The following is a 27,105-nucleotide window of genomic DNA, read 5'->3' on the forward strand; positions in this document are numbered from 1 at the left end:
AAGCTGTTTCACTGAAGGCAGTGAGACTAACAATAACTCAAGGAGGGCCAATATCAGACATGCAGAAGCTTGTAATTACCTGTATTGAAAACCATACACAGAAGCGTATCCTTCTCAGTACCAGAGCCAAAGTAAAGAGTTTACGCTGTTGAAAGAAACGGTTGGACTTGACTATGATGTTGAATTTAGTTCTAGCTCTGGGTGGTCTAAATGATTAAGAATCATTCACTACATAATGTGAAAGTGAGTCTCTTCTGTGAGTGCTGTGAGGGCAGCTGAATTTTTGGAAACTCTAGACAAACATTGTGTAAGAAAATTACTTGCCGGAGCAAATATTCAATATGGATAAAATCTCCCTATTCTGGAAGCAAATACCTAAAAGGACTTTTGTCCTTAAGGAGACCGAGTCATTGCCAAGTTTCAAGGCTTTTAAGGAGAGGACAATAGTCCTGTAAGGGGGTAAAGTTGCATACTACAAATTGATACCCTCTGTGATCTGGCACAGTGAGAAGCCCAGGGCCTTCAAGCATATTATTAATCACACACTGCCAATGAACTATAGGAGCAGTAAGAAGTCATGGACAGACCAGGTCCTCTTCCTAGATGTCCTCTTGAATTGCTATGCCAGCAAAATAGAGAAACACCATTTGGAGAATAACATCCCTTTTAAGATTTTACTTATTGTTGATAATGCTCCTGGACATCCTCTTTATTGGTAGCCTTCATCCCAATAGTCAAGTGTTTCTCCCTCCAAACACCACCTCTTTAATCTGATCAATGGATCAAGAAGTCATAGCAGCTTTTACAGCCTACTAGTTGAGGAAGGCCTTTGCCCAGGTTATTGCTGCAACTGAGGAATACACTGATGCAATTCTAAATTACAACATCAATGACTACATCAAAAACCTTGCTTGAGCTTGGGGTGATGTCACCGAGGAGTGCAGGAATGGCATCCAAGACACTTGAAAGGTTTGTTCATGACTTCAAAGGATTGGCCAAAGACAAGGAGTTTGCAAAAATCAATAAGGCTGTCCTTAAGATGGCAAATAGCTTTAGCCTGGGTGTGGGTGAAGATGATACTGAGATCCTAGAGATAGTTCCTGAGAAATTGTCGAATGAGAAGTGTTGAACTGAAACAGGAACACATAGCTGAAGAGGCAAGAGAAAAGAAGACTGCGGAAAAACCATCCTCCAAAAATTCAGTGAAGGGTTTAGCAGATTTTGCAGACCTCAACAACCTCCTTAGAATGTTTTAAAACATGGACCCTAACACCAAAAGGTCTTCATTACTAGACAGAAATGTGCTTGATGCATTCATTATCTGCTTACAAGCAAATCTAGGGTGAAAAAAAGAAAAACAAGCAAACCACCATGGACACTCTTCTGAAGAGTGACACCTCCTTAAGAAGGGCCCCAGGCAGGTCCTTCAGGAGGTATTCCAGAAAGCGGCACTGTTATGAGAGATGACAGCTCCCTGCATGTTAAAGACCTTGCAGTGAGATATGTGGAGTTAAAAGTCAGTCATATTGATGATCCTGACCATGTGGGCCTAGGCAAATGTGAGTTTTGTTTTTAACAAAAAAGTTTAAAAAGTAAAAAAAAAAATGTATATTTAAAGGACTTAAAGAAAATATTTTTGTACAGCTGTATAATGTGTTTTAAGCCATGTTATTACATGAATTGAAAAGTTTTTAAAAGTTTCTAAAGTACAAAAGTTACATTAAGCTAAGGTTAATTTATTAAGAAAACTTTTTCTTATAAGTTTAGGGTAGCCTAAGTGTACAGTGTTTATAAAGTCCACAGCCGTGCACAGTCATGTACTAGGCCTTCATTCACCCACCACTCTCATTGACTCACCCAGAGCAACTTCCAGTCCTGCAAACTCCATTCATGGTAAGTGCCCTATACCATGGTTTTATATTTTATACTGCATTTTTTCTTTGTTTAGGTACACGAATATTTACCATTGTTACAATTCCCTACAGTATTCAGTACAGTAACACGTGGCACGGGTTTGTAGCCAAGGGGGAATAGGGTATGCCACATGGCCTAGGTGTGCAGTCAGCTAGCCCGGCTAGCTTTGTGTCAGTGCACTCTGATGTTCACACATTGACAAAATCACCCAAAAACACATTACTCATAAGGTATCTTCATCATTAAGCAACACATGACTGTACACCAATGACATCATGTTGATTGACAAGATGAGGAAGATAGGTTAGCACACTGGAGGCCTTGCTGAGATGTGTGTTCCTGCGATTGGGAGATGAACTATAAAGATATGGGGACTTGCCATTTCTGTAAAGCTCTAAGAAGACCAGTGGTAAAGGGCATGCTGGAAACATCCCCTACAAAGTAAAAGACAGCTTGTTACTTTTGCATCACCTGCTACAAGGAAGCACAATACCTGGTGGATTTCTGTAGATTGTGGAGGCTACACATTCCACCAAGTAAACACTATTCCAGCCCATATACTGGATAATATGAAAGTCTACTACATTTGAGTAGACCTACAAGTAGCCAACAGATACATGAAAAGGTAAAGATCACTAGTCAGCAGGGGAATGCAAATCAAAACCAAAATGATCACTTCACACCTGTTAGAGTGGCTATTATCAAAAAGATGAGACAAATACTGGTGAGGATGTGGAGAAATGGAAACTGTTGTGCACTGTTTGTAGAAATGTAAATTGATACCAGTACTATGAAAAACAGTATGGCATCCCCTCTAAAAATAAATATTAAAACTACTACATGACTCAGCAATTCCACCTCTGGGTACATATGTAAAGGATATCTCAAAGGAATATCTGCACTTCATGTTCATTGCAGCATTATTTACAGTGGCCAAAACACAGAAACAACTAAAGTGTCCACTGACGGATGAAGAAAATGTGATATACAGATACAATAGAATATTATTAAGCCATAAAAAGATGGACATCTAGCCATTTGTAACATAGATGGACCTTGAGGGCATTATGCTAAGTGGAATGTCAAAGACTCTATGATATCACTTACATGTGGAATCTAAGACTAGAATGGTGTATAAAATAAAAACACAAACTCATAGAAAAAGAGATTAGATTTGTGGTGCCAGAAATGGTGATGGGGGCAGTTAAAGGTGGTCAAAAAGTATAAAACTTCAGTAATAAGATGAACAACTTTGGGGATGTAATGTTCAGCATGGTGACTATAGTTAACAATAAACATAGTTTGAAAGTTGCTAAGAGGATAGATCTTAAAAGTTCTCATCACAAGAAAAAATAATTATAACTGTCAGCTGGATGTTAACTAAACTTATTGTAATAATTTTGTAATACATACATACATCAAAATCATTATCTACCTTAAATACAATGTTATGTGTGAATTACATCTCAAAGCTGGGGTAAGAAAAAAAGATCTGATGCAAGCAGCCTCCAGCTGCCACTCCTTCTGATCTGTGGCAGGATTCACATGCTTTTTCCCCAGGATGCTCCCAGGATACTAGTCAGGCCATTTCTGCCCAATGCAGGATTACTATAATGGGTAGTCTGCTTTGAGATTCTTCATTGAGCTGGCAGACTTTCTCAGAAAAGCTTAGATCTGATGCTTTTTTACTCACATTTTATTTCTTCTATTGCACGTGTCAGACTCACATTGCAGTCTGAAGGCTTTCCCTGCCCACTGCTCCTTCTTCCCTTGTATCCTTCACAGACATCTGCTTCAGACACCTCTAGTTGATTCCATCTAACTCCATCTTGGTGTCAGTCTGTTGATGAACTTTTTAAATTACAATAATCAAACGAGTGGGGTAGATTATCCGAAACTACCCATATCTCAACATGATACCCCTTCCAGGAACACAGATTTCAATGACCTAATCCATATTGTCTCTCAAATTTATATCATGTAAGCTTCAGATGTCAATAGCTCAGTACTGTTGCAGTCCCTATGAAGTCTGCTTCACAAAGCTCTGATTTTTAAAGGAGTCTTCCTGTGAAATTACTAAGTATAGGGAAACAAAAAATTTAAAATTAAACACACTAAGGTCTTCTGTTTGTAATACTGAAGTTATTATTATTTACTGAGTTTTCAAGTCTTAAGAACTGAAGGATTCAGTGCCTTTTTGGTCTTACAAGTTCCGCCTTTCTGTTCAGATATTTCTGGTTAGGTTAACTTTCATGAGTATCAACTCTTCCACCTTCCTTGACTACAAAAGGATCATTCTTGGTTTACTACATAGAATTTCCTTACATCCATTTCCTACCACAGCAAATAACCTCAAACTCTGTTAACAAAGCCTCGATTTAGAAGTATAATTCATGGATCATTGCATAAGGCACATTCAATCCACTCATTTCTCTTAAATAAGGGTCAGCCTGTTTTGTATAACCTATGAGCTAAGAATGGTTTTTGCATTTTTATAAGGCTATTTTTAAAAAATATTAAAAATAAAGCAACAGACCATATGTAGGTGGCAAAGCTTAAAATATTTACTACTTGTCCTTTCAGAGAGTTAAGTTTGCCAATCCCTGTTCCAGAGCAGTATTTCTTAAGGAAACCAGTGCTGACAAGATTTTGGGCAGTGATTCTCAAACAATAGTACAAGTTACTTGAGGAGCTTATCAAAATGCAACTCAAAAGTTCTTATGTCCCTAGAATCTACATTTTAAACAAATAAGCCAAGTGATTATGTAGGTGGTTCTAGGTCACTTTTGAGAAAAATTTTATCATTGAATCAGCTCAAAGGCTCCTTACTGGATTGCCTTTATTGGACTATACTTTAATGTCATATTGACCGGCATTGTGAGACAGCTCAGGTCCAAGAAATGCTGCTTTTCCTATGGAATAAGCTATCTTCTACCTTAAAGTTACTACATATTTTCTGATCATTTCATTCTGCTCTTTACCAATTTTGTTCCACCTCTAAGCAAACATAGAGGACCTGATAGCATACATTTGCATGTTTTTAATCCTCGGTTCACCTTATTTCCTCCCTCCCCCTCTATTTTGGCTTCATCTCTATCTCCCCCATTTGTTTTAATACATCTGTTAAGTCGCCTCAAATCATTTTGGGAAAAATTTCCAGTTCTGGTGCTTTTATTTTAGAAAATACAATGAATCATGCTACCCTAAATTATTCCTTATTGTGCATGGTATGCATATTCCTTATTTCTCCTGGTTTAGGAGCAAGAAAAAATATATATATTTTTGAGCTTACAGGGGAAAAAAAAATCAAGAAAAAAATGAGATAAAAGTTTTTCTTATATAAAATTCTTTAGTTAGCCAAAGAAGAGTGGAAATATTGAATAATCGGTCTAGATTAGAAGAAATGCCTCCACACACAATGTTCTAACCACAAGATCTCATGAATGGTGCTTACACAGGAAAACTGAAAGGAAATCAAGAAAACCTTATAGACTCCAATTCTGAGATGAAAAGATGCAGTAGCTCTTGAATATCAATAACCAAAATTTACAGAATTAAAGTAGTATTTATTGAATACTCAAACATGTGTACAGCACTATAGCTGTATTATAGCACAGCTAGTCTTTGCACATTAATCTAACAAAGTAGGTACGATTATTTCCATTTGTTACAAATATTCCCCCACTATGGCTTGAAAAAAGTGACTTGCCCAAAGATCATAAAAACAGTACATTTCGAAATTATAATGCGTGTCAATATTTGATTACAAAGCCCATTCTTTGCTGAAGGTTTGGGGTGGGGGGTGTATCTGATCCCCTAGTCTTGAAAAGGGGGGTCCAATATATGGTGATGGAAGGAAACTTGACTTTGAGTGGTGAGCACACAATGCAATATACAGCTAGTATATTACAGAATTGTACACTCAAAATTCATATAATCTTATTAACCAATGTTACCTTAATTAACCAAAAAACCCCCCAAAAACTTGGCAAGGGAAAAAACACACTAGGTCAGACATGGTCGCTTGTTAGAAGATTAAAATGTAGCAAGCTGTGTTGTGACAAGTGTGTGCCAGAGCCTTGTCAAAAAAAAAAAAAAAAAAAACATAGCAACAATTATTCAGCATGGACAGATAAATTGTGATGAAAGAGGCAGGGCAAAATCCATGTGATAGACATTTTAATACATGTCTATGTACCAAAAGGAATGTTTCAGAATATATTATAGAGATTAGTCAAGAACCAAAGGGGTGTCGTCTTGTAAAAACTGAAGAAAAGAATAAAGAGAATGACACATGCAGAGCTAGACTTCAAGTCTAGATATATGGTCTGAAAAGAATTCTATAAGATGAAATGTACAGAAATCATACACCATGCTATTATTTCATTTCCAGTTCTGGTGCTTTTATTTTAGAAAATACAATGAATCAAGCTGATTGGAGTTACTGCTTCCTTTTCTGTGTATTTCTATCCTCCATTTGAAAAACGCCATCGATGTATCTTCAACCATTCTGTGAATGAGGTAATAACCAAAAAGGATCATTGGCTCCTTTGAAAGAATCTAAGGGGAGAAAAAACATACAATTCACTTATATCACAGATTTAAGTCTTTATTATATGATGAGGGGGAAAAAAATTAAAGGCAGAAAATTAACTAATGTGACAATGTAATAACGCAAATTGTCTAGATTACCAAAAAAAAAAAAAAAAAAAATCACACCAGCTTTTTATTTTTTTTTAATTACAACACAACCTTGATGATCTCAAGTGATAAAGGTATATACTAAGGTACACTCTGATTCTGACTTGGAAGACATTTAATGTTCTTATTAAAAACTAAAAAACTTAAATCTATGGTTGGTTTATAAGAGCAACCACACTTCCCAAATTTACTTGGCCTTTCTTTAGGAGAGGCTATTCTAACTCCCTGGAATTTGTTCTCTAGTGGGTGAAGAATCAACAGTTCAATTTATAGGTCCATTACATTGTCTACTTCATTAAGATGTTGCCAACACAACAATAAACATTTTCTTCTCTTCTTTTTTCTTTATCCCTGAGTTTAGTGGCTTTATTTCAGTTAGACATCTAGATAAGGATACTTTCCTAGTGATTAACACTGCATTATAGAGATAATTTATATTTCATAAAAATCAACACAATTTTAGACACTGAATTTCATATTAATTAAAAAATACAATTATATAAAGATGTGTCACAGTGATTACCCTAACTATCCTATAATATAAACATGTGTTTTAGACAGAAAAATTGTACCAAGAGGAAAAAAATTGAGGCAAGAACATTTCTTTTACGTCACACAAAATAAAACATATGGTACCAAAATGCCTAAACAAAAAAAATTAAACCTAAATGCTCTTCCTTCCAGTGATCTAGGCTACATTTTCAATAAATTATACAAAGAGTAATAAATTTGGCTCAGATGAAGATTCTAGGTGGTCCTTTTTCAATTCTAAAGCACTGACATCTCTATATGCTAACCAAACTTTGTGATTAAGACAAAAACTGTTTTAAAAAAATTTAGAAATTCTAACCATATTAACTGAGGCCATATGGTCTTATGTTTCAAAGTAATATACATGTTACTCAGCATGAGGTGACTTCTTTTTACATAAGTTTCGGAGAAAGAAACAAAATTCACCATATATTTAGACAACACTAGTTATTCTGGCTTTGTGTTATTGATGAAAAGGAAATAAAGCTGTTTACCCGGGCAGATATAGACATAGCAAATACAAACGGAAAAGGGGAGACACACACCATACACAAAGAAAAGCAGGCAGGCAGAAATAAAAAAATGGCAACATTGGAAAAGTAAAATTCAGGAGAACTAAATGAAAGAGAGAAACACAGAGACTGAGATGAGAGATACGAAGACATGGATGAATAAACACAAAGAGAGAGAGCAAAGACGGATAAGTAAGAGAAAGATGAACACACCGTGTGGAATTATAGGCAAAAAGACAAGAAAACGCGACTAAACGGAAAAGAGATAGTTGAAGAAAAGATAACTTTTATCCCATAATTTTTTCAAAATATGTATGTTTTTATTTTTACCCTTCCAGTGTTCCCACTAAAAAGGGAACAGACTTGTATTTTTACAAAACGGTTACCAATGCATACTCCATTTACCTTGCAGATTTTCAAAAATCAGATTTACTATGAGATAACATAATTTTTGCCAACATTAGGTTCACATATTGGATATGAACTCAATGGGGAGAATCCTGTCACAACGTATACATATGTCAAATCATCACTTTTATCTTATAATTTTAGCTGTCAATTATATTTCAATAAAGTTGAAAAAAGGTTTACATGTCAATTTACTGGGGAAAAAATCCCTAATTTTACATATTGCTAAATTTCTTTTCAGAAATTTAGAAGAAATTCATCCTAAGGCAAGGACCTACTGGCATTTATGATTTCACATCATAGCAACTTATATAGCAGTGGTGTCTGATTAGAAACATTCTTAAGTCGAAAATAACTTACCATTTAAAGTCAAATCTAGGAATCTTAATGCTGTTTCCATTTTTTTGCTGCCTTTACCTCACTTGGTATGTCATGCTCTCTCTCTTCTATGTAGATTTTGTCAATGGCCATCAATCTGAAGAATTTCTTCTTCTGCTGCCACCTACCAGTTTATTTCTCTGCTGCAGCAGAAGAGTATACAGAAAAAGTTCTTGCTTATTAGTCAGATAAACAGAAAAATTCCTTTATTCCTCATTTCGTATTTTCACATGTACACAAACTTCCCAAGACCTCCCCACCAAAAGTCAAGACAACAAAAATCCCAATAACTGAAAATTAAACAATGTATGATCAATGTTCAAGCTAAGCTGGGGCGAGGGGGCGGGGGAAATTGAAAGATTTAGACACTCAACAGTTGCCATCTCACGGAGCGGTTTCTTTTCTGTTGTGTTTTCCTTCTTCACTTATCCCTATGATCTTATGAATAAATGCATAACTTAAAATGTTAACTAGGTAGTCTACAATTCCTGAAAATTTTAAATTTAGAGACTACCAAAATAACTGTGGAAGTGCAGCAATAAAGGAGTTTTTGAATGTAATTCTAGAAACTAAGGGTGTTTGGTGCTTTACCTGCTTCAGTTTTCAATGCTCTGGACTGCTTAGTGCCCAATGGCTCTGAATACATTAAAACACGAACACATACGCCACCTACATTTAAAATAAGGTAGCATTTGTATGCCCATTTAAGCACTGGGTACATTTTTTGCAAAAGAGTAATAAATTAATTCTTTTTAAAAGGACTGACCACAAATGCACATTTCCTCAAACTGTACATGTACATAAAATATTTAGGGAAAAAAAAAAAAGGTGACAGAATGACAAATGTAATAGCAGTTGAAGAACTGGAAATTAATACCACATAAATGTTTTGTTTGTTAAAATCCTGAGATTCATTTCTATTCGGATTCTCTTTGTCATTGGGGTCTAGGTTTCAAATTTATTCTGTATTAGCTATGAAAGAACAGTATCCAATAACGAACTAGTAATAATAGTGATGGCTTGTTTTTGTTCCACCCTCCCACTACCTTTACCCCAAAAGAAAAACATGTAAGTTTTGCCAACTTAAAAAATAAAACAAACACTGACATAAGCACCAAAGGCTAGCCAACTGCAGTGACATTGTTTCTACTTTCTTATTCCTTCCCCCATCTCAAACCCCACCCTTTGACCTCTGTATATGGGATGAGCCTGAGCAGGAGAGTTGGTGATGTCAGGACTGCGCCGTTCCCACGGATGCTCCTAGAGGCCTGCTGTGCTTCTGGGAACTGGGGCACAGGGATGTCTGTCTGACTGAAACCTAAAACAACAACAATTCACCCCACCCCTCATGTTCCCAAACCCCACAACAGCAGCCAGGTATATATGCTACATAAGGCCCATCTAATAAGTGAATATGATAAAATCTGAAAGCAAGATCATTCTTATCAAGTTAGTGATCTTCATGGGAACAGTGGAATGGAGGTTGTTAAATTCTCCATGTCCCATGTAATCACATAGTCCACACATTCTAATGCTGGCTATTCTTATCAGCAAGAGAACAAGGTTCTCTTGTATAAGCCTTTTTTACTATACATCACAAATTCCTGCATGAGTGTAGTTGGGATTCCTTTGTTAGTAAAGTTCAGTTCAATGGATTAGTATTTTTATCTTAAAATGGTTAGGAAACTATCTGTCCCTATCTTATATGAGTGAAATAAAGCACAAAACAGTTAAATGATTTATTTTATGCCTTTAAGTGTAGAAATAGCATTAGAAGCCAGATTGCCTACTCACTGGTGATTTACTGGACTGATAGCCTCTTTGGAGAGAACATCTAAAGGCACAAGATAAAATTATGCAGAAGTATATCTTGAAAAGGTCTGACTACTGTCACTAAAATTCTACCTATTAGGAAAAGGATTATATCCCGTAATGATAACAACTCATATCAGAGCTAAAATTTTAGAACAGGAAAAAGGTGGAAAGGGTAATTGGACTGGGTCTACAGAGGAATGGTGATGGTATATGAACAAATAGGAAGGGTATTAAAAAGGACAAGTTATATTCCTATTCCTGCCACTAACTTTGTTTTAAGGTCTCTATTAATCTATTTAACAATCACGTGTTTCAGAAATGCCCTCTAATCTGTTCAAACTTGTAATTTTTATATTTAAACCATTATTTTATGATAATCTCAAACTATTCATATCTATCCCTTTGTTAGAACTAGTATCTCAGAAATGCTAAAATGATTAGTTCTGAAATCACGCTGCTCCTACCATAACCAAAATGCTTTCTGCTATCTTTGTCTTTTCATTCCCTTTCACTTTTAGAATGATGTCACAGAAAGAGAAGCACTAAAGTCAACTGAATACTATGGTGAGTTTTTACCATATATATAACCTAGAACCTAATTTTACCTTTTTAAATTCTAGTTTTCCATACCTGTCAACTCCTAATTGATGTCTTTATACTGTGAGCTCACTGTGTATTCGGAACACCAACCCCTGAAAAAGCTTAAGCCAGAGTAGCACAATGGAAGAAACAAGCAGACCCAAAACAAAAACAAAGCCAAAAAAGTCACACTCTGAAATAATTATAGACATATATGCAAGGAATGGAGTTATCTATATGGTTTAAGCACATCCCCAATGTAAGTCTTGAGTTCATCCCAACCAATTCAAACTTCACCCCAAGTTCTTTAATCACATTTTCTAGATAGAGTTTTACATTATTCTTTTAAAAGGACACTTATTACAAATCCATGGTTGCCGTTAAAGTACATTAATAAATTTTTTAAAAGGAAAATAAAGTTAGCCTTGTGATGGAAAGAAAGGAGAAGGAGTCAAATTACCTGCAAGCAGGCTGGGCTGTGCCTGAATCCAAACCGCTGCATTTACCACTCATTATACAGCTGCATTATTGGGGGAAGGGGAGTTTAGAAGGGCACTGACCCCGAAAGTTCTCAATACTTCTCACTCATCATCAGGAAGGGGGAAGAAGGAAAGTTTTTTCTCTGGGTATTTTTTGTTTGTTTGTTTTTGTTTTTTTGGCTCCTGAAAAGGCTGGCAAAGAACAGTAATAGTGCAAGCAGTTAGAATATTTCTTTAAAAACAATTGTAAAAATGCAAAACATTAAGGAATTCAAAACACCAAACTTTCATTAATATAAAAAAAATGTTCACTAGAGTTAGGAACCACCCCAAAACATCATGGCAAAAGGGCACTGTTATAAAGGAAATAAAATATCACACAAAAATTCAAAACAAAACTAAAAACTTCAAATTAAACCTGGAAGACTAGAAGATTCCAACAGCAGATTTCTGTCCACTACTGAAACATTCCAAAATCGAAGCTTCAAAGGCGCCTAAATGTGTCTTAAATGAAACTTTGTTTTGTTTTTTAAAGAAAAAAAAGAAAGCAATAAACCTGGTTATAAATCCTATAATATATTACATTTAAAAACATCCTAGTACAACAAAAACAAATTTTAAATGAAATTAAACAAACAAACAAACAAATAAAAACAGTAGCAGCAGAGGTTACCTGTCTGAGCACCTACATTTTCTTAGGAGGGGATCGTGTCTCACCAGCCATATAGCCCATTAACCTTCTCAAAAAGAGTGAGCCAGGAGAAAATAACACAAGATTTGATTTCACAATGTCTCTAGGCTCCCCAGACCCCAAACTGGGGATTCACTGAATGAAGAAAATTTGTTTTTCCATTGGCTTCTTCTTGAGAAAAAGATGATTTTGAAAGTCAATTACTTCTTTCAATGCCTTCAATAACTTGTCAAAAGTCTGCTAAAGTGAAAGCAAGTCTCTTGATGATTTTTATAATGTTCCATGGTATTTTCTTATTGATAGCACATACAGAAAGATTTTAAAGTTCAGTGGAGTAAAAGCCAGCAGAAATGACCAATCAATTATAGGCACCAAAAAAGGAAAAAAACTATTAAAAATTTTAAATGAAATAGTTCATATTTATATATGTGTGAGTGTGTATATGTATAAAGATCGTCCGGTTTTCATCATGGGTGACAAAAAAACAATATCAGAAATAATTACTTTTAAAATACAATTCAGAATTACAATTTTAACAACGCACAATAATTTTACAGTGATTCAGATTTTGGCATGATAATATTTATACACAGTTGATAAATACATTTTTATCTCACAATAGCAATAAAGATTAAACAAAAGTTATTAAACAATACGAAAATATATTTAACTTTCACTTAAATATCTAGGCTGTTATATCTGGATTCTTCCAGAATAATTTGTTCATATTCTTTACCTTATTTTTTGAAGGAATGCATGAAGATATTCATGATGACCATTCTTTCCCTTTTCATTCTAACGTGTGAGTATACAAATCCAGAAATAAGTTGGTAAAGCTAAGTTTTAATATTGTATGAATGCACAAAAGATGAATAGTGAATAAAACTAAAGGTGAAATAATCTGGTATTTTTATAATACAGTTGGTTAATCTGATAAAACTTTGTAAAGGCTACCTACATTTTTCCTGGTGCCTTATCCCACCAAACACAAACCTTGAGTTCTTCAAATAGACAGGCTCTTCTATTTGTGTTTTAAAAACTAATCTATATACATGTGATATGTAACTATTCAAGGTATACGTAACATAATTAGGTGGCAACCAGATGGTCTCTACACAAACATATGAATGATGACTTAATTAAGTAGTTTTTCCCCCCTCATTTATTTCCCTATCCCAAATAGTATACATCCTCCAAAGTATGATCATTCAGTGAAAGTATTACCAAATATTTCTTTCTGTTGAGTCAGAGGTACTCATGTAAGTCCCACAATAACCATGTGCAAGTCAAATTATTTTAGATGAGATTAAAATATCCTAAAATAAATTAGAAACTCCTCGTGTATCCTTTTTCTGAGGTGAAATGAAACACTGCACAGATTAGAGGTACTATTCTATTTGTCAACAATCAACCTTTCATTCAATTTTAATATTATTTCATTCTATAGAAAAAAAACAAATTTTATTACATTCCTTTTTAAAATGGGGGAAAAACTGTACAAGTAAGCATGATCAAACCTCTGTTAGAGCTGGTTAATACTGATCTTTTATTATTGCCTCGAAGTCTCTCTAGCAGTGTCCAAGAAATTAAGTTTAAGGTCCATCTGAAGGAAAAAAGCGCTGGAGAGGCAAGAAAGGACTTGGGTAAAAGCTTCAGAGGATTGTAAGGAGATGGAACTTGCTGTTTAAAAAAATTATGTTGAGCTCTGGAGTATCATCATTTCTTAACACACCTTCCAAACCATCAGTGGGATAGTTTTACCCATATTTTAAAGGCTCATATTATATGTAGTTTGGGGGCTTTTATAAATTCAAAAAAGTAAAGGAATAGAAAGAGTGGAGAGTACTGAAGGCTTCAGAGTAGGGCTATAAGAGACTCAATACTGCTAAGTAAGTCCCCAAAAATATCCAGTCCACCCCACCCCAAAACCTAGGTGTCATAGGAGAAAACACGCAGCCAGAAGCATTGAAAAGCACGTAGCCTTGAATGAATCATACACTGAACAGTCTAGCTGGAATTAAAAAAAAAACAAACAAAAACCAACAAAAAAAAAACAAAACAAAAACAAAAAAAACAACATATACACAAATGGCCTAAGAAGCATCTATTCTCCTTATGTCTTCAGGTACCTCTACCCAGTGGAGTACTTATAAAAACAACTAATCTCTCTTTCTAAAGTAAAAAAATGTGTTTCCTATCATGCTCCATTTTCTAGAATCTATCATTTTTGATTGGTTGGTATAAACAAAAAGCAAAACACATACACATGCATTCGTGCACACACACACATATATACTGCCTCCTAAAATGTGAAAAATGCAAACATATAATGCTGAGATTAGAAATCACTTCAGCTTTATACTTAAGAACTTATAGGCCCTTGATTTGCCCCCCAAAAATATGTTTCCTTATCCTTATTCTTTATATGTCCAACCACCAAAAGAAAAAAATAAAATAAAAGGCTTCAAATGTACATTTCAAGTCAGTGTTTTGTTAACAAAAAAAAGGTAGCATTTTTTTCACTTTGGCCATTGTTAAAGATGCAGGCATAGATCAGGAAATGTTAGACTCGCATGTTTTTTTTTTTTTAAAAATGCAACATTAACAGAGCATATATCTTTCAAAAAAGACTAAAACACTAACAAATACAAGTCAATGCAAATATTTTAAACTAGTGTAATTTTATCTACATTAGAGTAAATGTTATTTTGTGTACCAAACATTGCAATACTGTTCATTTCCCTTTTATCATGCAAACATGCCAATTTTGTCATTAAAAACATCTTTATTGGGTCATATTCATGTTGCCCCTCCCATTCAAATTAAGGGAAAAAACAAAAATAATAAATCCCAGTAAGAGCCACTCAAGACTTCATAAACTATGAACATAAAGCTGCTAGTTAATATGGTAAAGGCAGAATTTTCAGATTTGTATAAAAAAATTCCTGTAATTTAAGTAGATGTTTTTCTTACCCCATCACAAATCTTTGAAACACAATGTGAAGTTATGCTACTTACTCTGAAATCTGTACCAACCGTACAAAAACAAAAGAGACCATGAAAAAAATATATTATGTTTTTCTTGGTCTGAGAACATATATATTTTTGAGTTAAAGATTAACTATGAAAGCCCGAGACATTTTTCTGTATCTCACCGCTTCTGCCTCTCTATCTATAGAATTTGTAAATGAGAGTCAGTAACATCTTAATTGCAGAAGTTTATCTTCTCCCCTAACTAATCCTACTCAATTTTCTCTCATCTTCCTGAGCATCTTCCATGAACAGCATTGCAAGTTGGTTAAAAATAATAATATAAAGTAAGAAAGAAATGAAAAAAAAAAAAGAAGAAAAAGAAAGTTTTACAAGGGCTTTGTTGGTTAATTATTTACCAGTGGAGTCACTCCACCAGGAGTTCGATTTCATTGGCTAGCAGCTGGTTCATGTTGAATAGGCCCCCTGGGAGCTTGGTGAGCAGTTCTCGCTCCGTGCTTTCAGGGTCGCTGTCGACAGAGCTGGAACTTGCGCTCATGTTGTCGACAGCAGTGCTGGCTGGGGGACCCAGCTCCGGCTCACTAGTCTCACTGGCCGTGGACACCACAGAGAGCAGGGACATACGCCGGGTGAGCCGGCCAGAGGGCAGAAGGGAGGCGGCATAATCCGCTATGATACCAGCTACATCTAGATTACAAGCCTTATCAAAGGCGATGAAACCTACATTTGCATTGGCCTCGCAGACATAGAAGGAGCCGTCATCTTTCATCAACAGGTCAATGCCACACACATCCATCCCCAGGATGTTAGACACCTGGATAGCTAGCTGCTTCCCCTGTTCACTCAATGAGCACATCATCCCCACACCACCTGACAAAAGAGAAGAAACAAACAAACAAAAAGTTACCAAAATGATAAATTTCTAGAGTAAAAGTAAAGCTGGCCTCTAAGGCTAACATCCTCTATTATAAATCAGCAGTGAAAACAAAGGTGTTAGTTATTCTGGTGTAAAATTGGGACTTTGAAGTCTAAGTTTCCTTCATTAGAGAATCCCCTTCCAACCTAGTCTCTCAAAGAATTTATGACTTAATACTTTTTCAATATGCTACTTATTCTGAAGACATTAAACTTTCACTGAAGCCTATCTTACTTGCAATAATATAAACCAAGTAGAAGGAATTTCTGCATAAATGCAACTATAACAAAAATAAGAGATACATAATATGGGTAAAGTACAGAATGGAATTTGGGAACAAGGGGACCTGAACATGGCTCTGTTCCACTCCTGCGGCTTAAGGTAGCTGACTGAATGTAGGTGAAGTCTCAGGGTTTGCTGGAATGAGAGAACGTAATTAGAACTAGATTTTTCTCATTTGGATATAAGGACTAGAAACTGAAGACTCTGGAGAAGAGACTAACTCAAAGAGTCCTGTGCATCCACAGGAGGAAATCCGACATCAGTATTATATGAATATGCCTAATATCTTTGACCCCAAAGAGACCTAAAAGTAACTGCAGAGGTGAGTGGAGTCCTCCCTACAACTGAGGGTGGAAGAGTAGGGAGGGGAATCAAGGAAACAGGCTTCTTTTAAGTACCTCAACAGGAGACTGGCACACTAGCCCATGAATTAAATGACTCTGCTTCTTAGCATCTGCAGAACTGAAGCCATCTGGAATGCTCCAAATAACCAGAGGAGAGCCATGATGTGACAACAACAAAAAAGTAACAAGCCATGTATGACTTGAATGAAAGAGACAAGAGCACTTTAAGGAAATTCAAGTTCAACATAAAAGCCTTTCTAAAGCTAAAAAAAAAAAAAAAAGCCATGATCAACCAACTAAAAACTTCAGTAGAGAAAATGAAGGAAACTACAGTCAATTTTGGGAGTCAACACTTGGAAAATCAAGCATAAGAAATATTTCAAAGCACATACAAAAAACTCAAGATGAAATCACACGAGAAAGATAAGAAATAGAGGACTGAGCTAAATAAGATTACTGAGAAAGTGAAATAAAGAGAGGAAAAACCTAAGCTAAGCTCTGAGGTTTTCAACAATAAGTAACCTCATAAAAATACATCTTTAAATAAATCAAAACCAGCAATCTTGTTTGGAATAATGAGTAAAATGAGTCAGGACACATCCATCTTAAATGAACTCCAATTATATACAATATAAGTTTATCAGCAAAGAGGAAATCTTCCTCTGGTCAAACATTTCATATATGTGTGAACTGAGTTACAAATGGGCCCTGAATGAAAGTAAATTCATGATTCAGAGAAATCCAATTTCATTACTAGAAAACAACTCAAAAATATTTTACATTCATGGTAGTTAAGCCTATTAATTATATACATGAAAGAGAATGTTCTTTTCAGCTAATAAAAGGATCTGTGGTTGTATACGAATACTCATTTGACAAGCTGTAATATTACTTTCTACATTAGAAAGATGCCTGCATCATTTTTACCTAGTGAGCAGTTGCTTTGCATCCTCCCATCTGTTGAACAACGTAACATGGTGCCAACCACACGGCCTCCTACAACAATGACACGTACATCTCGTCCATGAGACTCTTTAACATACTTCTGGAACAGGTATGGAGCTTCATGACGAATAAGATGGCTTAGATCAGCCAAATGGTGCTTGTCTCGAGCCAAGAAAACAGCTTTGCCTATAATTGAAAAAGAATAAGAAATATATTGAGTCATCAAACTGTGGGTAGGTTGATATCTATTACCTCCATCTTCTCATGTCCCAATCTGCTCTTTCAGAACTACTTTTTAACCAGCGTAAAAATACTTATGGCAATTAGTGAGACAATGCAAAAATGTATTAAAAAGTTAATAATCTTCTTCCGAGTCCCTCAATCCCCAAACTCTTACAGTGATCTAGAATTTATTTCAGTATATGTTCTGAGGTAGGGATCTAAAATTTGTATTCCTCCAGGTTAGACAACAGTGCCAGTCTCACTTACTAACAAAACATTTCCTTCTAAGTTAAAACATGTTTTATATTATTGTACAATATGTTACTATACCACATTTGTATATAGTAAAATAGCAGTGTCATTATATATACCTAGTTTTAGTTCTGAATTCTCTAGATGTTCTATTGCTCTAATTGTAAATTTTTATGCCAACAGATGTAGTTGTTTTTAAAACATAGTTATGTTTTGACATTTTTCTCATCAAGGAGGGATAAATCTATGTCCCATCCCTTTGAATTTAGGAGGGCTTGTGACTGCTTCAATCAACAGAATACAGCAGAAGCAATTCTATGTGACTTCTGAGGCTAGGTCATAAAAGCTCATGCTGCTATCTTGGTCATTGCAGCATTTGCTGTAGGAGCCATGAGACTTCTTGGCTGCCATACTGAGAAGTCCAACATAAACAATGTAGTCAGTAGTCCCAGCTGAACCCTTATCTAGCTATCCTTGTAAAGGCACTAAACCTGGTGATGTACTTGGATTTATGAATCATTTTATGCCTTAAGAAATTCTTCCTTAATCTGAAGTCATTAAGATATTTTCATACACTGTCTCCTAAAGCTTTATATTTTGCCTTATATATTTAAGTCTTCGAATTATATAAATTAGGAAGGGGATGGATGATTAGAGTTAGTGACAAAGAGTCTTTGTATTGTTGAAGAAGATAATGGTATTAAATTGAGGCTCTGTCCAAAAATAAGTATGTACCTTAAAATCTCTAGGATAACTACTAAATGAAAGGAGACAGCTTCTAGCCAAACTGAACAACTCATAGTAGCCTTCTATAAGTTTGAGGTACAATGGACTTAATAATTTCTTTCTAATTATTCTTCAGAAACCCTGTATCAAAAATTAATTTCAACTGATGAGACTTCTGTCTAGTCAATAACCATAAGCAAATACAAATAATTGTTTTGATCTGATTAAGAAAAAAATCTACACTGTAGAAACATCTTATTAATTCTCAAGAACAAATTTCAAAATTATGGATTGTAGCAACAACTGATACACACCTCTATGACCCCGTGTATTCTTCACTACCATTGGGAACTCCAGTACTTCTGCTTCATCAATCATTTTAGAAAAATTTTCATGACCACCTGGTTTGAGAAAAAAAGAAATTTAAAAACAGCAATAGAGATGTTTTGTGGTAAATTTTATCTACACTAATGTTAACAACACAAGGGAAGTAGAAGGTTAAGAACCTGATGACTAAATTTTGTTTTTCTTGGAGAAATAATAAATAAAAGTTGACGGTATAGCTAAATATCAGTTTAAAACAACCATACCTTTTTAAATGGATAAAAGCTACCTTAAACTAAATATTCTAATATCGGACCTAAAGAAATTAAATATTCTCTAACTAAAACAATGTCTCCCAATTCTATATCATTTTTCGTATTTTTTATCCCTTATTCTTCTACCATACAATAACAGAAGCCCCAAGATTTATTTAGTATATTCAATTCCCTGTTTGTATTAAAGAGAGAAGAATGAGTCAGTTGAGAAGACTCATTCAAGGTTGAAGATGCTGCACATGTACACATGCACACACACACAGTCTCTAATACACAAATTAATTTTTCTTATCTCCATTATTAATCAGAGTTCTTCCTACACTGAGCTACTCAGTACCCGTGTGTCAAATTTTACTTCTGTTTTTATTGCCCAGGAACAAATGATACAGTAGAAAGACTGGAGAAAAATTAGATTGTTGCTATAAAAATACAGCATGATGATATAGAAAGATTAAACCAGGGAAAAGTTCATTAAACAACTTCAATATCATACATTTGCAGCTTTGAGAAAGTAAGATGATTCAGTCTCCAAATTTGAAACCTTTAATATCAGAACATAGGTAATAATTTAATTGTTAACCCTTTTATCCTTTCCATTCTCTTAAAATCAGAATTGTAGACCCATAATATAAGCTATATCCCAAAAGCATCAGAAAGACAGAAGTCGCAAATTATTCATATTGTCTATTGTGTAATTGCTAAAAACAGAAACTGTATTATATAGGCTATATAACTTGGAGAATTCCTTTCTTTAAAATATTAAAAATAAGAGGACAGGGATTTTTTTTAAAGCCTCATTAATTCTCGAAGCATTCTACTGGACATTTAGAGAAATAGCTTTATGAAAAACTGTACTGGCTTACAGCAAATCTTATCCTTTCCAAACAAGAACTAGAAATGCAATATTAACATAATATTATTTACAATATTACTCAAAACGTGGTCCAGCAACCTATGCCCATTTCTGACTTCTTTGCTATGTGACCAGATAAATATAAAAAGAGTAAGCACTAGAAGCTTATATGGCAATTTGGCATTGCTGTGATATTTTTACTGTACTTTATAAGAGTACTGATAAAGCATATTGGCCTTTAAAAAAATCATTTACCACAAATAGTTTTAGAAGCACTAACCTAATATCATGTCATTTTCTTTGAAATAAGGAAATATTTATGAGGAATTATAATGAAAATGGTAATAAAGATAAAAATTAGACAGAGATGTCATCAAATTCTATTATCTTTTACCATAGGGGCTGGCAAACTAAAGCCTGTGGGACAGATTTGGCCCACTGCCTTTTTTTTGTAATAAAGTTTTATTGGAACACAGCCACATTCCTTTGTTTAAGCATTTTCCATGGCAAGCTCGCACACTACAACAGCATTACTGAGGGTCACGAGAGCGCATTTTTAGCTTGGAAAGCCCAAAATATTTACTATTTGGCCCCTAACAGGAAAAGTTTGCTAAGTCTGTTCCATCCATATCATGGAACTAAATGTTAAGACATGAATCATAATTCTCCTGACCAGTCTGTTACAACTGAAAGTCACTTTTATCTATAAAAACCTTCAGGTTCACAAATTCCCTTATATTGCATAACCTTATTAGATTAGTATGGCTTTCAAAATGATCAAGTTCTCTAAAACTTAGGCTATAAATTCTTATTAGTAAACTCACCATAAGAAAAAGTATCTGGCAAAGGAACACCATGGCCAGCCAACTCTTGAAATGTCCAGAACTTATTAACACAGTTCAGGATGGCCTGAGGTCGATTCATCAACCGGCATCCCATCTTCTCTAGATGGCGCAAAACAGTGATGTCACTATCACTCTGCACCCAAGGGGTTGGTACTCTCACTACCACCACCTGGGGGTAGGCAGTAATTAGTTCTCCATTGATCCGAAGACCTGAAATATATAGGAAAGAAACCAAAACCATTCAAACGAAAAAGACAATAAAACAAAGAAACAGAAATATACCCAAGCTTCAATCACAAAATTAAATGTACTATTTTGTTGACATTTCACTGGGACAAAGAGAAAACCTCCTTAAATTATATTTCTTTGTAAGAAAAAATATTTAATGGGAAACTTCTGCACTGGTTAAATAAATTATGATATATGGCGACACAATGAAATACTACATAGCCATCAAAAAGAATGTCATAAATCTCTATCCAGAAATAGGAAAAAAAAAAAAAAAAGTCCAGATGTTGAATTTAAAAAAAGTAAATCTGAGAATAAGTTTTATCTGTTTACATATGCATAGAAAATACATGAAAGGATAAATGATATACATGGCTTTCTCTTGAGTGCAGAGTGTGTTTGGCAAGGCAGGGAGAGGAAGATAGAATAGGAAACTAACATTCTTCTCCATGCAATTCTCTATTTTCTTTATGTTCTTTTTTAAGTGAGAACATATGCTTTTATAATGGAAAAAAAGAATATTTTTTAAAAAGGAAGTTTCTGGAATTTTACCCAACACCAATCTATTTAAAGAGGTCCCAAGTAATAAAATAAGGTATTTATGAGTTGGTCCTTAAAACCTATTTTCGTTAAAAAACAGTATATATACATGTTTAAAACTTTCAAATACAAAAGTATATAAACTCCCCTCAGAGACTGTCCGACCCCTCCCCTGTGCCCCCCGCATGCTGATTCCTGAAACAGGTCTTTGCCCTCCCCAGGTCAAGTGTGTAATGCATTTTCCCCTATCTAGGGCAGGTCACACCTTGGTATCTCTATCCAGCCTACCCGGTACTATACAACCCTATAGCATCTGCCATGGCACGCCTAATACAGAAATTCTCTAAATAAACTCAAGGTAATACTAGAGTTCGTCAGCTGCTTTCTGGGGTTTCTTGGCCCTGGGGGGAAGTTTTACATAACAGGTCCTTGCTCTCAAGAAGCTTTCATTCTAGTGGGAGAGACTCTATGTATTAATTTTTGTTGTATTAGCTTTTAAACATGGTAGAAGTTCTGATACAGGAGAGACTGGTAGAGGTAATAGCTGAGTTATGGCATAAGCGTTGAGATATCTGTATGTTTAAAAAAGAAAGAAAGGACACTTCAGATTTAACAGAGTAGCAGAAGTCACAGGGCAATAATAAGAACAATGTCTGCTTCAACTGCAACTTGTACTGATGCAATGTAAAAGGTTGGTCAGTTAAGATTGGACAGTCAAACATGCAAAGCCACAAATTTCTATATAATTGCATATAACATTGTATTCATTTTAGGTATACAACATAATGATTCAATACTAGTACATATTGTGAAACAATCACAACAAATTTAGTTGGCATCCATTACTTCATATAGTTAACAATTTTTTTCTTGTGATGAGAACTTTTAAGATTTACTCTCTTAGCAGCTTTGAAATATACACTACAGCATTGTTAACTATAGTCACCATTCTGAACATTACATCCCGAGGACCTGGAAGGTTGTACATCGTGACCACCATCACCCATTTCCCCCATCCCACCTTGCCATTCCTGCCTCTGGCCACCACCAAATGTTCTCTGTATCAAAGACTTTGATCTTACATATTAGTAACATCATACTGTATTTGCCTTTCATTATTGGTCTTATTTCACTTGACTTAATTCCCTTAAGGTGCATCCATGGTATCACGAATGACAGAATTTCCGTCTTTTCTATGACTAAATAATATTCCATTATATATACATACATACACACACATTACATTTTCTTTATTCATTCATCCATTGATGGAAACTAAGGTTTTTTCCATGTCTTAGCTATAGTAAAAATTGCTGCAATGAACTTGGGGTTCCCTGTATATCTTCAAAATAATGATTCTATTTCCTTAAAGTAAAAACTCAAAAGTGAAATTTGTGGATCCACAAATTCTGAGCTAGAGTTTATATCTGTTCTGACTGAGAGAACTGACGGTTTGTGCTAAATATTAGCTGTTGATACCACTCACCACATACCACCCACTCCCTGTATGGCTGGGGCTAAAAACATTCCCCACGTTTCCTTACCAAAAGAATTCTGGTTAGAGAATCCATCAACGAGAGACAATTACACAAAAACTTAAAGGTGAAAGAGAAATGGAAATCATTCTCCAGAGGCAGCTTTGGGTGGGTATGTGGTCATCAGCAGACATGGGTTTTGCCTGCAGCCTTAGGCATTCTCATAACCATTCACGGTGCTGCTATAGGCATCTTGAGATCAGCAGCAGCAATCTCTGCAATCCTACATTTGCCTTGCCTCAACATCCACTCAAGAAGTCTAAAGCATATTTTTTAATTGGAAAAAAAACCTGGTAATGATATTAGAAGTGAAAAGACTAGGATATGGAAAATGGGAAAGTTAAAAAGGGAAGCCAGAAGGCACAGAAGATGCTAAATTTGGATCTAAATATAAAAGATTTTGGTAATAACATAAAGACAAAGTAGAACTACTCTGTAATAGGTTAAATATGAATTGGAACTATTACGTATATGTTTACATAATTCATATTGGTAGTATGGAGTGTGTGTTTATTTATGGGAATCAGCCCAAGATGTAATAGCTAAAGAAATTAGGGTATATAGGCTGACAAACAAAAGGAAAAAATAGAGAAACCTAGAACAAAGATTTGGTGGATCTCAAAAGCCAACAAAAACCTGAAGAAAAATCAGTCAAAAAACTAGGGAAATCTAGTTTTAAGTACTATTATAAAAGATAAGACAGTATTATCAGGGGAGAACGATCAAATTCATTAAATATAACAAAGGTAACACAAAGGTTAAGTTTTGAGTGATCAGGAAGAGATACTATCAAGAGAAAATTCAACTATTATTACATTCTCTTCTCATTTCCCTAACTAGAGACAGTTTTTGCTCTTTTTAAGAAAACGGATAAGGAAGGCAATGAAACTGTCCAGTGCTCAGTCTGTATCACCAATACGAACCACCTATCTGCTGCCACCAGAAAATGTGAGTACAGAATACTTTACCCAAGGCGCAGTCAGATCTAAATAGTACACTACGCGTGTATTCTCAAGGATGGAAAGAAATCCAATAACGGTAACAGAAATCCAGTAACAGAAACAAACACTTTGTTATTTTAGGCTAGCAGGTGATGCAAGGCTGGAAAGAAGGGCAGGTACAAATGAATGTGAGCCAAAACAGGCAAAGTGACATCTCTTACGACTCTGCTGCTGATCTCCTGGACACTCTGCAAATGTCACTCTACGAATCCATTCTTATAAGAATATTATAAATGCCTTTCGTATCTGTTTGGCTGCTTCCTAACAAGATATATTTTGTGTTTCCTATCAAAATATCCCTCTTTAACACTCTCAGTAAGCCTTTTCCCCTCTAATGTGTTTCCAACTTATCTAGCTATTAATCCCAGGGATAGACAAAATTTTTCTCTTCAATTCTAAGTCTGTTTGGTAATGATGAGGAATAAAACACTTTCTCCAGACCTTTATCAGTGATACAGAAAGAAACAAAAGGAAGACTATTGTAACAGTGTGCTCATTATCACTGAGGATTGTCCCACTGCAGCTGACAGTCATGTGTTTTAAAAAGAGAGAAAATGGGTGAAGGGTTTTTTTTTAGTTCAAAGAAATTGAATAAATTTTCAAAAAATAAAGAGAAGAGGAAAAGAGAAAGCAAGCAACCAACCAATCATTATAGCTATCCATTTTTAAAGCATTTTTTATTGAAAGTAATGACTAGCTTTTTTTATAAGTACCTTTAAAAAATACAAAATCTGAGATCAAGATAACCAACTATCCCAAAAACTGGCAAAAGGATATAAAACATCAGATTTAGAGAACTATGATGCCACCAGCTAATATAATTCACCTCTTTGGATTTTATAAATGCTGACATTTAATCTCTACATTATTGAATGCACTTTCTTTAGCTTTTCTATAGAGTTAAAAAAAACTGGCTCAGGAGAAACACTTCATGAAATTGATAAACAAAAAGACAAAATATCCTTAAGGGACTCATCTATTTATCCATTCAAAAATATCTGCTGAGCACCTTCTTTAAGTACTCTGAACCTTAGGATAAAATCCTAGCCCACCTGAGAGGTTTTGAGGAGGATGAAGGGTTGGAGTGAGTGGGGGATGCATGTAAAGTACTTAATGACTGGCACATGGTACGTCATTAATAACTGGTAGTGGCTTTCAACTACTTTCAGTTTACGAAGGAAGGGTGGGTAGGTTGCTGGCAAGAGGACTTTTGTCCTCAACCCCTGATTGAACATATCTGCTTTATTTAATATTTGATGCATAAGAACTCAGCATTAGACTCAGTATTAGAAGATACTCTTCTGTTTTGCTAATTTAACATGAAAGCCTGTTTTTATGATTTCTTACTATTTTAATGTGATTTGAAAATTAAAAGTCAAAATACTATATCCAACCTAATTATATTCTCTTTACCCATAAAATAACAATCTTTACTAAAATGGTAAAGAAAAGCTATATAGAAGTGAGGAAATACATAATCTAAATTTTTGTTAATGAAGCCAGCTCTAAAAATTTATTGCAGTCTTCTAGCAACAGAGTACTGTAGAAGAGGGGAGAGAGGAAGCAAAGCAACTTGGTAATGTATGCAAAGCTTCTTTTAAATGTCCAGCCTCTCTGTACATTTTGAAAAAGGGTAAACTTTTTAACAGTAGCTCCAGGTTAAAGACAAATATTGACTCTACCCAACTTTTAGCTATCGCAACTGCATGATATAAAACTTTATCCATATAGCTATAAGTAAATATAAATAAAAATATATAATTTATTTAACCATATAATTTAAGTAAAGTATTAATAAGTAAAAACTAAAAGCTTTGGAATAATAAATAATGAAGGGAATTATTTTGACATGGCATTTACATAAGAACTTGCTTACTTTTTTGCAAGAATGTCACATTTCCTAAAGTTAATTTCATTTCTACTACCTGTAATTTCACAGTAACTTTTATTCATACAGCTATACTCTAATTTACAATACTCAACATCATATATAAAACTATAGCCACTTCCAAGAACAATTTGATCCCTAAATGTGAAAGTTTAAAGCATTAGAGGTACAACTAACCCTATTTCTTCACTTTCCTGAATTACTTTGGAAAAGGACAAACTCTAATAAGACAGACATAATCACTTGGTGCTGGAGAGAAGATAAATTTAATTCAAGTATCTCACTGAAGAATTAATAACAAAAATGAGGACTGATTTAGTATGCAGACTAAAATAATCAAAGTTCTCTAACTTTAACAACAGGAGGAAAAGGGATATTCAGATGATATTTGCTTTCACGTTTATGTTTTAATACTGTTTGTGTCATTTGTATAATAAAAAGATATAAAGCTATTAGTATTTTAAAAAAGAAAAAAGACATATGTAGCTAGGGTGCCTAGCACTATGCTTTGTATATAGTAAGTGCTCTCAAACTGTTCACTTTTCTTCCCTTCACAATTTACAGGAAATAACCGAGGGAATATTTAATAAAAATGTCCAGACTAAATTAAAATGTTCTAATTATATTAAATAACTTTGTTAAATAACAAAGGGATGAGTTTGTCTACTTATACAACAATGGAAAAGAAGTACCAAAAAGCCAGAATGACCCCCAATGAATGAGGAACAGCTTATCTGATGGCTTCACTGGTGAATTCTACCAAACATTTAAAGAACCAATACAAATCTTTCTCGAACTCTTCCCAAAAAGAGAAGAAGGAACACTTCCTAACTCATTCTGTGAAGACAGCATAACCCTGATATCAAAACTAGACAAAAACATTCAAGTATCCCCTATGAACATCAATGCAAGATCCTCGACAAACTATGA

At 34.7% G+C, this 27,105-nt stretch overlaps 1 protein-coding gene across 11 annotated transcripts in view; it reads right to left on the reverse strand.

The window, feature by feature from the left end:
* Positions 1-6,076: 6,076 nt before the first annotated feature.
* RIMKLB (ribosomal modification protein rimK like family member B) overlaps positions 6,077-27,105 on the reverse strand; it is a 91,937-nt gene continuing 70,908 nt past the window's right edge. For 3 of the 11 annotated variants that reach the window (XM_036237122.1, XM_036237123.1, XM_036237127.1), the window contains 5 exons: positions 20,963-21,193; positions 19,001-19,087; positions 17,469-17,672; positions 8,427-15,869; positions 6,293-6,474 (listed from right to left, as the gene is read on the reverse strand). In XM_036237122.1, the coding sequence (XP_036093015.1) occupies positions 15,406-15,869; positions 17,469-17,672; positions 19,001-19,087; positions 20,963-21,193 (986 nt within the window). In that variant the 3' untranslated portion in view covers positions 6,293-6,474; positions 8,427-15,405. Of the gene's footprint in view, positions 6,475-8,426; positions 15,870-17,468; positions 17,673-19,000; positions 19,088-20,962; positions 21,194-27,105 lie in introns of all 11 variants that reach the window. The other 8 variants (XM_036237126.1, XM_036237125.1, XM_036237131.1 and 5 more) reach the window with 7 other exon arrangements.

This window comes from Rousettus aegyptiacus, unplaced genomic scaffold, assembly GCF_014176215.1.
Source record: "Rousettus aegyptiacus isolate mRouAeg1 unplaced genomic scaffold, mRouAeg1.p scaffold_m13_p_2, whole genome shotgun sequence".
Lineage (NCBI taxonomy): Eukaryota > Metazoa > Chordata > Mammalia > Chiroptera > Pteropodidae > Rousettus > Rousettus aegyptiacus.